The sequence below is a fragment of the Pectinophora gossypiella genome, chromosome Z (assembly GCF_024362695.1).
Source record: "Pectinophora gossypiella chromosome Z, ilPecGoss1.1, whole genome shotgun sequence".
NCBI lineage: Eukaryota > Metazoa > Arthropoda > Insecta > Lepidoptera > Gelechiidae > Pectinophora > Pectinophora gossypiella.
The window spans coordinates 15,829,549-15,842,865 of record NC_065433.1 but is presented as its reverse complement, the minus strand read 5'-3'; the positions used below and the strand labels follow the sequence as shown (position 1 = coordinate 15,842,865).

General features: G+C 37.0%; 1 protein-coding gene across 3 annotated transcripts in view; it reads left to right on the top strand.

Moving 5' to 3' along the window:
* LOC126379832 (calcium-binding mitochondrial carrier protein SCaMC-3) overlaps positions 1 to 12,853 on the top strand; it is a 34,451-nt gene extending 21,598 nt beyond the window's left edge. For all 3 annotated transcript variants that reach the window (XM_050028772.1, XM_050028773.1, XM_050028774.1), the window contains 3 exons: positions 10,662 to 10,820; positions 10,940 to 11,510; positions 12,269 to 12,853. In XM_050028772.1, the coding sequence (XP_049884729.1) occupies positions 10,662 to 10,820; positions 10,940 to 11,510; positions 12,269 to 12,453 (915 nt within the window). In that variant the 3' untranslated portion in view covers positions 12,454 to 12,853. The remainder of the gene's footprint in view (positions 1 to 10,661; positions 10,821 to 10,939; positions 11,511 to 12,268) is intronic.
* The last annotated feature ends 464 nt before the right edge of the window (positions 12,854 to 13,317 follow it).

Below are 13,317 nucleotides of genomic sequence, written 5' to 3'. Positions count from 1 at the left end.
CACACAGTAAAGGTATGCGCAGTCGCCTATTTTAACGAGAACCGTCCACGTGGTGATTGTTGCTAGGGAAACGCAGGCTCACGTAAAGCTTTAATGAATTGTGACCACGCGGCGGTGACGTACTTTATCTAAATTTAAATCCGTTTGATATAATAACTATAACCACGACTATCGATTAGCACAAACGGTCGTACTTTATAATCAAACAAAAGGAACATTCGGGAAAACATTCGAATTCGAGCAACCAAAAAAATATATTTTATATTTTCATAGATGTCTTCATATTCATTTATATCGTAATAATTATATTATTACATGTCACAAAGTAAAATTAATGTTACATTAAAACACCAGTATTGTTTTAATGTTGTTATTAATTAATTATACTTAAGTATTACGTGGTCAATTTTAAAATTAATTTAATTTCCAGGCATAATAGATACAAAAAATTTCATAACACTATATAACGTTAGAATCCCACAAAAAAGGGGCCCTACCTACACTAGCTGAGCGAACATTCGCACTGCGAGTTTGCAAACTAATCAACTTTCATCACACATTGATTTCACTCATCACTTTCACCTTTCGCTTCTCCCAAAAATTCTTCTGTCTTATTTTTGATAGTTTGTAATAAAACTTGGAATCTCAATACATACAGATGAAAACTATCATCGCGTAAATGGTTAAAATCAATACCCAGCTTCAACAGATTTATAAATCCGACTTACAGCCTGTTATAATATAAACTAAACTACTTTCTTTTTTTTAATCTTTTATTTAATACTTGGTACAAGAACAAAGACCATATCGTCCTCGCAAAAACTACTTTCTTCTTTTTTGTAATATCTTTACAGGCCGACTTAGTACTTTGTACAGGTACATTGTAATAGTACAATGTTGAACAGTAATAGTCACAGTACAAGTAAATTTTACAGTGTTGTAAACAGCGATGTGCCGTTCCAAGAATTGTTCCCACTTTGGGGACCTTCCCGGTAGTAAAAAGGCGCAAAACTTATGTAAAAAGAGCTTTATTATCTAGCATTTAAGCAGATAAAACCAAAGTACAAAAAGAACAATTTGAAATAGAAAAGCAGCCAGTGTCCTTACTATTAAATAGTTTTTACAATGGGTACATTCCCACTTTGGGAAAATTTCCGAGAACGGCACACCAATGGTCATAATGGACTGTTGATGATCGCGCTCAAGCGAAATATTTATGCTAAGCGACATTATTATTCTGCGAAAAGGAACACACCCTGTTTATCTTGAGTCGGCTCTATTACACTACACGATTTCAAGGCCCCAAGTAAGAGCAGCGCTTAATCTAAATATAAAGAGAAATCGAGGCCCATACTTCCTAAGTTTTATTACACCCTAACTCTATCCTGAAATCGTGTAATGTAATAGAGATTACCTAGAATTATAACAACAGAGCTTAAAATATACAAATCATGTATTTTTGTGTTAAGCCCACTTGTCGTACTTCTTACTAGTAAGCACTTGCTGATGACAATGATAATTAATAGAGATGAAAAATTCCATAGTTTAGTTCTTGCGCATGTGCAGTAGGTATGGAACACATACATAGTAAACTACAGAGGTGTAGTGAGGCTATCTATATAGGCAAACACCATCGGCCGGTGCAGCTGGCTCCGCGACTCACTCACCTAGTTTCCTCGTCACTAGCAATCACGCTTATCTCGTGTGACGTCACGAGTCTCACCGATCGAGGACACTTCCGAAAACTACATTGGGTAACTTAAAAAATGCAACTGTTTTTATAAAATTTCGTTTCCGCCCTGGAACTCAATTAGATATCTTTAAAAACTTTTTGCTACTTGCTTTGCGGTAAAGAAACCTGTTCTTGCTTTTGTTACAAATACTAAATGATTAGGTTTAATACCCAGTGATCGGATATTCAGGCGCTTATTTACCTCCAAAATATTACACTTTCATATTTTGTATTTACAAAATAAAGTGTTGTACAAAACCGCTTTCATACTCTCATAGCATTTCGTGGGATTTTAAGAAGTTTAGGTAAAAATCCGATCACTGAATTAACGTTGTATTGATTCTTGAGTTAACTATAATATCTTGACTATTTTCTCATTCAATGGTAAAAGATAGAGACATGGTCCTCTTTTCCCGCGTGTTTAGGTTCCCTGACTTCATAGACTTGTTCGAGGCTCACGTACTACAAATATTTGTATAGAATGGTTCCGTTGTGTTCAATAACATGCGTTTATCGCCGCATGTGAGTCGTGACGTCTGTTTACATGTGTTAGCACTAGACACGTTTTCATAACGTCTTATAAGTTATCTCTTATCATTTAGGTTACTGGTATAAAGCAAAGAAGTTAGAAGTTCGCTTTAACGTAACCTTTAGACTACGGTATCTAGTACTGGATGTACTTATGTCCCAATTGTTGTGTCTAGATGTACATACGAGTAGTGTGTCAAATTGATAACATTGCCAATATTTAATGATGAATCAAGAATGTACCAGTGTACCTTCTTACATATTGATGACTATTGACTTCTTCTTTGTAGCTTTCATAACTTCGTACATACATAACACCCATATATGTCGCTCTGCTATGTACAGGCCTCCCCTCAGTCACCCGGAGGGGATTCTCCAGTGCGAGTTGGTGGAGGCGTTTGGGCTAGCAGCCTGGTACCAACTGCTTAACGTGCGAAGGTTTTTAGATGAATCCGAAATCGTCTTATATTTCTCGGGATATAAGATGATTCAGCCTAAATGGTTTCTTGTGATCGTGATCTTCAGTTAGAAATAAGAAAATCTGAGCGTGTATCACATTGCGATTTACAAAATGTGATCTAATAAACAACAGGAATCATTCATTGCTTACAAAAAAAGAAATATCCGTATCAGGGAGTCTAAAGATGCCACATTGAAGCAATTCATCTAAAAAGTAATATTACAATTTGACTTTTGCACGTAAGAAAAAAAGTCAAATAGCAATATTGCTTTTTTAGATGAATTGCTTCGATGTGGCCTTTTTAACCCCTCTGTAGTCATATTTCCTGAATACAATTTCGTATGACTTTTACTAGTCCTTGATTTGTATTATGTTATCGTATTACATTATGCCGGAAAAGGTTTAATTCAAGTTTGTATACACCCGTCTACATGTACAAGGTATAAACAGGATGCAATATTTTTGCACTACTATACACAGTTTACGAAGATTCTTTATTATTTACAATGATTAATTCGTACGTTTCTGAATAGTAAACTTATATACGTAACAAATCATTGTCACTGGAATATTAATTTACGTTTATTAGGCATATCTGCGATTAAGTCTATAGTAAATATTATTAAGAATAAGTTAAATTGCATATATTATGTATTCTTGAAGATTTTCTTCCAAAAATAACAAAGAGAATTCGCAGTTATAATCACCCTATCCTTACAGTCTTACGTAACGTATAAACTACAGTATGTATCCGTATGTCCAGTATATATCGCTCACCTGTACGTACATCTCACTGAAGGCGCGGCCCCCTTTACAAATGCATAGTTCCAAAAATGTGTATGACTTACAGTGAGATTCTCTACCTTTCCACTTATAATTATTATCACTGCAACAATTTCCTCTAGTTTGCAAATGACAATAACTCGTACATTTTTAACTTATTGTTCATCTATCCGCTCGCTCAGGTAGAGCGCCCAACCCTGCGTTTCCTTGAATGTGTCCACTCCTAAGCGACTCACTGACGATGGAGATCTAAGCCATTTGACGCGACATACACACTCTCTTTATTTTCTCCCGCCATCCATCAAGATATCTATTTTCGGGCATCTTTTCCTTAAAATACTTTAACCTCATTGTATGCAAAGGTATATGCGTCGACTCCCGCGCACTTTGCTCGTCTGACGCAACGGGTTGTGGATTGCGTCAGCGGCGGCGCAATGGGAAAACCTCGTGTCAAAATATTTGTTATCGTTTTATTGTTATCAAACAAGTCCTTCGACAATAAATGCCATCGCATATGAACCTTCCTTTAAAATATCCGTATTTATAATTGGACGATACTAAAATGTTAATAGCCAGCACCTGCCGGGCGATCTTTGGACTTTGTAACTGGACCAGTGACCAAGCGTTAATGCAATTTAGTTTTTTTCTTATTTAAAATTGATACTTAGCCAACTTTTAAATTAATATTTCTTTACTCCTTTATTGTTAAAAATGTTGCGTAGTTCTGTAATATACCTAGGTAGATAATACGTACTATTCGAAATGGTAATGAAGTATAACTTTGTAGCTGAACTATTTTCGATGGTCTCTCAGTCGTAGTATTCGTGTCACGTGTAACTGTTCTTTTTATCAAAATAGATCTAAGTGTCCCAAACTAAACCTACTTTGTTTATTTAGTCACTATAAAATGGCACAAACATTTTGTTAAAGAAAAGTCAAAATGCTGTATTTAAATAATAGTGAACTTTCAAAGATAAAACTTAGACAATGATAAAGAGGAAATTGCAAAAATATCTTGTAGGTTCATCTACACTCTAGTTTATTTCCACTCAACAAGTGATTATGATTATAGAAAACCATTACAAGTAGTGATACGCTAACTTTGTTCATAAAACTTATTTGTCTCATTAAAATGTTAATACATAAATATGTTTTATAATTATTTTTTAATTTATGCACATTTATTATAAAATTGTTTATAATTAATTATTATCTGACGAGAGACTGCTGAAAATCTGTCCTTTTAGATTATTCTGTAATTACAAAATACACGATGTTACTGTAATATGATTAATAAATGTCTATATATTAATATCATTTTAAAATTTGTTATAATGGTAAGAGTATCGGTGGAACTAATCAAGTAATTAGCAGTTAGCAGCACCAGCGAACCGTAACACGTAACTGTGAAATCACGAGATGGCGTCGTGGACTCGCGCGCTGCGCCTGCGACTGTGAATCATTCTTGACGTAACCCATTGACAATTACGATTCATGCAACCAAATTTTGACATATAAAACCTAATCTTATGTACAAATAAATTATAATTACTTCAATTCTGGTTATTTAGTACTTTCGTTTCAAATGAGCCCAGTGACAAGACATTCTGCCTGCCAAGACTGCCGTTCCGGTTTGCTCGGGCTGGGTTTATATTTAAAAACGAATTTCTAAAGTAGGTTCAGGAAAAAGGAATGAGCAATACATGTATAGGGGAAAACATTAATAATTAGATACAAAGCATAATAGTAGGAATAGCGTGTAACTATAAAATTACAGCGCGTTTTCCCGATTTAGAGAAAGAACGTATGGACCCTTCAGTTGATTAAAGAAAGATCTTTGCCTACCAATGTGAGTTAGGTTAGTTTATTTATGGTGTTCGTTATAGAATAGTTCAAACAGTAGGAGTGCACATATTGGAACGCAAGATAATGGAACGGTGACATTGACCGCCTTACCCAAAAACCAAGCACCGGAGGTCACACGAACAAATACCGGGGAAAGGAAATGAGATGACGATAGAATCTTAGTAATCATTGATTTATGTGATCACGGCGGTATTGTAGATGAATGTAATGTAAAGCGGATCCAATGCTGAACATAAATGTCCCCAATTGGTTTCTAAAAACAACAAAGATACATTTCATTGGATATTTTTTTAAGACTTTGGCAATGCCTTTGATAATCATGGCCATTACCAGGCAAGGGTGGGCGAGGTAACAGCCAGTGATTAAATTGATACCTTATCTACACTAGCTATAGCCTCTAAATTCTATTATAAGCACCAATTTATCAATGATTTGGCCGCAATGTTAAGTTCACTGACTAGAATAGATTGCACAATGTTAGCGCTGTAGCATTGCACGAGTAACTTATCACCGTTGCAATAAAGATCAAAACATATCAATCTGTAGCGTGTCTTGAGTTAAACGTCGGTTTAAAAGCAGTTCTAACAGAATTCGATACACAGGTGCAACCATCAATGAATAACACACACCAAGCGACGACGTTCTCTATTGATCTGGACGCGGCTTAATATTGACCTTGTGCTGAGTTAGGCAATTCATCAAACGCCCAAATCAGAGGCTAACATTCTAACCTTGACATCAATCTATCGGTAAAGGTGAACACTATTACATTTATCTACAAGTATTCCAACCTTAATAAAATTCAAGAAGATCAAACATTCTCTTCTATCGTGTGGGTTGTGAGGTGGAGTACCAGCCTTATCAAGCCTGATGTCAGGGTTACTATTGAGCCGCCAAAGGCCCCTGACATGGCTCATGTAACGACTACTTCCTTACATCAGTAAGTAGTAACCGGGACCAAGGGCTTAATGAGCCTTACGAAGCACGGATCATCTTACTTTTGGACAATCAAACGTTGAAATAAATAGTTCAGACTATAATTGTGATTCTCCGTTTTTTCCCTATGATAGTACTAAATTATGCAATGTCATATGCACTGCACGTAAAAACCAAGTTATAGTATTTTATCTATACTTATAATAAATCTGTAGAGAGGTCAATTCTGTACATTAAATATTTTTTCAAAATAACTATCAGGGGGTGATAAGTGGTCGATACTGATGCCAAAAATGCAATCAGTAAAATTTTTGTCTGTCTGTCTGTCTGTCTGTCTGTCTGTCTGTCTGTATGTTCCTTATAGAAACAAAACCTACTGGACGGATTTTAATGAAACTTAGTACAATTATTCTTCACACTCCTGGACAGGTTATAGTATACTTTTCATCACGCTACAATCAATAGGAGCAGAGTAGTGAAGGGAAATTCTTTTGTATGAAAAATCTAAACCACTCAAGTTAGACGTTTGAAATTTGGCATGCAGGTACCTTAGATACCGTAGAGGTACACTAAGAAAGGAATTCCCGAAAATCCTACGGGAACGGGAATTAGCGGGAAAATCCTTTTGTATGAAAAATCTAAACCACTCAAGTTAGACGTTTGAAATTTGGCATGCAGGTACTTTAGTAAACTTAAAGCTTAGTTGCAACAGGATATTACAAAATTCCCACGGGAACGGTAGTTAGCGGGAAAATCCTTTTGTATGAAAAATCTAAACCACTCAAGTTAGACAATTGAAATTTGGCATGCAAGTACCTTAAGTACCGTAGAGGTGCACTAAGAAAGGAATTCCCAAAATTCTCACGGGAACGGGAATTAGCGGGAAAATCCTTTTGTATGAAAAATCTAAACCACTCAAGTTAGACAATTGAAATTTGGCATGCAAGTACCTTAAGTACCGTAGAGGTGCACTAAGAAAGGAATTCCCAAAATTCTCACGGGAACGGGCATTAGCGGGAAAATCCTTTTGTATGAAAAATCTAAACCACTCAAGTTAGACGTTTGAAATTTGGCATGCAGATACCTTAAGTACCGTAGTGGTGCACTAAGAAAGGAATTCCCGAAATTCCCACGAGAACGGGAATTAGCGGGAAAATCCTTTTGTATGAAAAATCTTAACCACTCAAGTTAGACCTTTGAAATTTGTCATGCAGGTACCTTAGGTACCGTGGAGGTGCACTAAGAAAGGAATTCCCAAATTCCCACGGGAACGCGAATTAACGGGAAAATCCTTTTGTATGAAAAATCTAAACCACTCAAGTTAGACGTTTGAAATTTGGCATGCAGGTACTTTAGTAAACTTAAAGCTTAGTTGCAACTGGATATTACAAAATTCCCACGGGAACGGTAGTTAGCGGGAAAAAACATTTGTATGAAAAAATCAAATCTAAATAAAAGGAGAAACTGACTGACACAGTGACTGACATATATCAACGCATAGCCTGAACGGCTAAACGTAGGCATTTGAAATTTGGAAGGGACATAGCTTAGGTACCGTAGAGGTGCACTAAGAAAGGAATTCCCAAAATTCTCACGGGAACGGGAATTAGCGGGAAAATCCTTTTGTATGAAAAATCTAAACCACTCAAGTTAGACGTTTGAAATTTGGCATGCAGATACCTTAAGTACCGTAGTGGTGCACTAAGAAAGGAATTCCCGAAATTCCCACGAGAACGGGAATTAGCGGGAAAATCCTTTTGTATGAAAAATCTAAACCACTCAAGTTAGACCTTTGAAATTTGTCATGCAGGTACCTTAGATACCGTGGAGGTGCACTAAGAAAGGAATTCCCAAATTCCCACGGGAACGCGAATTAACGGGAAAATCCTTTTGTATGAAAAATCTAAACCACTCAAGTTAGACGTTTGAAATTTGGCATGCAGGTACTTTAGTAAACTTAAAGCTTAGTTGCAACAGGATATTACAAAACTCCCACGGGAACGGTAGTTAGCGGGAAAAAACATTTGTATGAAAAAATCAAATCTAAATAAAAAAGAGAAACTGACTGACTCAGTGACTGACATATATCAACGCATAGCCTGAACGGCTAAACGTAGGCATTTGAAATTTGGAAGGGACATAGCTTAGGTACCGTAGAGGTGCACTAAGAAAGGAATTCCCGGAATTCCCACGGCAACGGAAATTAGCGGGAAAATCTTTTTGTATGAAAAATCTAAACCGCTTAAGTTAGACGCTTGAAATTTGGCATGCAGGTACCTTAGTTAACTTAAAGCTTAGTTGCAACAGGATATTGCAAAATTGCCACGGAAACGGGAGTTAGTGGGAAAAAAACATTTGTATGAAAAAATCGAAAGCGCGTAAGATAGATATTTTCAATTCAATTAAATTAAATTATTTATTGCATTCCATGTAGTACAATAGGGTGTTACATAGGCATAGGAACTAAAACATGGACCCTATAGGGCACAGCAACGTTGAAGGGAAGAGAGGAAGTGTGTATTAAAATTAAAACTCAATGAACAATCAATTAAAAAAAAAACAATTCAATAAATTGATTCAATCTAGCACGCATGCATACCTTAGTAAATATAAAGTTTATTTTTGGCTGTATTTTGAAAAATGGGAGTTATTGGGAAAAAAAAATGTACTTATGAAAAAATCTAAACTGCATAAGTATGCACTCCCACACACACAAAGATCTCTCTCTTATATAACACGCCACGCGGACGAAGTCGCGGGCAAAAGCTAGTTCTCAATAAATATGAATGTTACGAAACAATAAATTGACAATTACTGTGAATTATGAATCATTGTTTATCACAGCATTCACGCCCGATAATGAAAACCTACTAGAAGCGCATGTCATTTCGTAATGCTCAAAAAACCCCGCTATTAAATTACTTTTTTAATAGGTATACCAGTTAATTAGAATACTTTGAAAATTTTAGTGAAGATATGGGAACAATACCATATATACCTACCCCCATTCGGTCTGCCTTCTGTCTGCCTGCATTAAGGATACTTTTACAATGAAGATTATACATTTTTACTTAATTTCTCACGAATACAAACTCGTAACGGCAATGTTATAAAAACTTCCATTAGGTATTTGGTCAAAGACAATCTCTATACTTCTTCTAGTGTCATAATATAAATCGTTTACAACAAAAAACACTCAAAAAACATGCCTTTTTGGTTTGGTTGTCAAGCTGTCGAAAAATTACTCTGTAATAGAAATGAATAAAAATAGTCAGTTATGTGTAAAGTTACACACTTTCCGAAAATTTTGCACACTTTTCACGTTAAAACAAGCTGGCTAAAAAACAACATGTGCTGGAAATTTTACGTAACCTACAACTCCATGGGTTTTGATTGGATTCCTAACAGGACAATAGAACATATTACAGAGCCATCGGTAATCGGTTTGCAATTGCATAGATTGTTGTTTATTTTACGTTTTGCTCAACTTGCTGGTACCTGATGAAGAGTCCCGTTTAGATCAACCAGCCATAGAGCTAATAGCAACAGACAGACGTGGATCTAACATTCAAAGTTATTTACAATTCACGTTAATTTCACAGTTCATGGACCACCACGGAATAAAAGAAATTATATTAAACACACACTCAAAATTTAGGAGGAAGGTAGAAGCATTAGGGGACGAGGAAGACGATATTATGGCGAATACTGTAATTAATGAATATTTTACTGACTAATATATCATCACAAGAGTAGATACCATGTTGTAACTAAGTATCCACCGCTGCACCGGCTCGGATTAAGAAGTCTGACTCTGGTTATAAGAAGTACATTTGTTTGAAGGTGGACGCTCAGTTTAAACCACATGTATACTATAGTTTGTAATTGTATCCGTAAACTAATTATATCCAGGTATAAATTTTATAGATATAGGTACACGGTAGTTTCTACTATAGTATATTAGTCTGCTTGGTATGTTACTCTTAGCTTACATTATCTTTGAAGTGTGATTTATAGGTTGATGGTCTCATCCTGTATTACATAACTTCTATACATGTAATAAAATGACTTGACAAAGTTTTACTTAATCTTCATGCAAGATTTAAGTAGTCCATTAATTATCTTATGTAACTATTTTATAAGATAGTCATTTGTCAAGAAATTCAGATATTTTGTGTATTCCATGGTAGTATTGCTGTTTAAATTGAATTCTTAACAAAAAGTTTAATTTTTCACATTATTTTTATAAATTAGAGATACCCTGCTGTGTATTATCTTCGATATTTATTAAATTCACGTTCAAAGACACGCAAATCAATGACAGTCTTGCTACAAAGGTAATGTATTTGCTTCCAGTACCTGGACATCGGCGAGGATATGAACGTGCCTGATGACTTCACACAGAATGAATTGCAAACAGGGAAGTGGTGGCGCCACCTGCTGGCCGGGGGCATCGCCGGCGCCGTCAGTCGGACCAGCACGGCGCCGCTCGACCGACTCAAAGTATTCCTACAGGTGTGTACTTACGTTCCTTCCATAACTCCACGTCACAATTGATTCATCACTTTTAGTCCTCTGTTTGACATGTATGTGGAAATTGGTCATTCATTAAATCCTTCTTTTTCAAATTCTAGGTGAACCCGACAAGAGAGAATATGAGTAAATGTTTACTAAGAATGCTTAGTGAAGGAGGGTTTACCGGCATGTGGAGAGGGAACGGTATAAATGTTATCAAAATAGCTCCAGAATCTGCAATAAAGTTCGCTGCGTATGAACAAGTGAAAAGGTTGATCAAAGGCGAGCAACGCAACCAGCCGCTCGAAATCCACGAGCGGTTCGTGGCCGGTGCCAGCGCGGGAGCGATCAGCCAAACTGTGATCTACCCATTAGAGGTGCTAAAGACGAGATTAGCTTTAAGGAAAACTGGTCAGTACCAGGGGATTGTGGATGCTGCTAAAAAGATATACGCACGGGAGGGGCTTAGATGTTTCTATAAGGGTTACATTCCAAACATTCTGGGGATCGTACCGTACGCAGGCATCGATCTGGCGGTTTACGAGACGCTGAAGAAGAAGTACATCAACACGATGCAGGGCGGTCAGCCGGGCATCCTGCTGCTGCTGGCCTGCGGCTCCGTCTCCTGCACGCTCGGACAGATGTGCTCCTACCCGCTCGCGCTCGTGCGTACGCGCCTGCAGGCACAAGGTCAGTCCTCACAACACTCTTTGCTTACTCTTAAATTATAACAAGATGTCAAACATTACATTTTAAATAGTTTTTACAGTTCAAAGTTTATATTAGGTCTTTATCTATGAAATCGCCACACAGCCTCTGTGCTCCAGTTTAGTGGTTCGTTGGGCACACAATCCCGAGGCCCAGGGTTCGAATCCCGATGGGAACATATCACAAAAAATCAGTTTGTGAACCCTAGTTCGGTTAAGACATTACAGGCTGATCACCCGATTGTCCAAAAATAAGATGATCCATGCTTCAGATGGCACATTGAGCCGTTGGTCCCGGTTACTACTTACTGATCTAAGTACTTACGTTGGCGTCACATGAGTCATGACAGTAGACTTTGGCGGCCCAATAATAACCCTGACACCAGGGTCGATGCACTTGACATCCCACACGATAAACCTATGAAATTGCTGTTTTCTATTACAGTTCGATATCTAACTTTCTACTATTTACTCCAAATTCAAATTAGTTTTCAATTAAAGCTAAATTAAAAACTGTTATTCATTTGGTTTTCTTGGACGTTGCTGTCGCTGTTTCTGTAACCATGAATAAAACGAAATTACGTGCTATTTCCGAAAATGAAACTCTGCTACATGATACTCCCTTGGCCAGGCCAGTCCTTGCCCTAATACATTTTATTTTTAAAGCTAGTTACCAATATATCTGTAAAATAGTAAGGCCATACGAACAAAAAGTAACATTTAACATTTGTTTGTCCACAGAACAAGCAGCAAAGGGTAGGGAAGGGACGATGCGGGGAATGTTTCGTGAGATAGTTCAACGAGAAGGACTGTGCGGTCTGTACCGAGGGATCACGCCCAACTTCATCAAGGTGATCCCGGCAGTGTCAATCTCTTACGTGGTGTACGAGTACGCGAGCCGGTCGCTGGGCGTGAACATGACGTGAGCGAGGGCGGCGCCGCCCCTGTCCTCGCCCACCAGCGCGCCGACCGCCGTCAGCGCGCCGACTCCTACAGTCTCAGTCGCCGCTACGCCACGCTCGAGCTCAACTCACATCACATTCTACTTTAAGCATATTAGCAAATTTTGCATTTGAATGATTGTACATAGCTCTCGTGTATGTTAAGTCTATTATTTATTCTACATAATGTAAACTTGAATTATTCCATTATTTTGTTCGTCCTAACAGTATAGTTTAAGCTTGGAAATAATATGTGACATATTGAATACGTGAACTACTTACAACTTGTTGAAATTTTGAGCTGGTATTACGTTAACGCCGTGTGAATTCCGGCAGAACGCTGGACATGCATCTGTGATTACAATAAATTATGTATTTTTTTTTATTTACTTTTTTATTTTAAACTTTTATTTTTTAACATTAATCTTTCTTTCTATAAAACTTATACAGTGTTACTACAAAACACAAACTAAAAATAAGCTAGGTTTGAAATAGTATTTCGCGCCACGAAAGAAGTCTGCGGATTTTAATGAAACTAACTTGACAAGTCATAATAATTCTATGCAGAATCTGCGACATTAACGCCGCCGCCTTCGGGACGTCTTTCGTATACGGATTATATTTTAAACATAGTTTATGTTTTAGTCTTTGTTTTGTAGTAACACTGATAGAATCGTGAGATATTTTTTTGTTGGAGAAGAGTTTACATCTGCGTCAATGCGTATCATAAGCGTAAATCTTAGCTTTGTATTGAAGATTACAGCGCCTAATGAATGCGAGTGAGACCGTACAGAGACCGAGTGAGCTGTGATAGTAAACAATTATTTGTTTAAGTATAAACAAAGACGA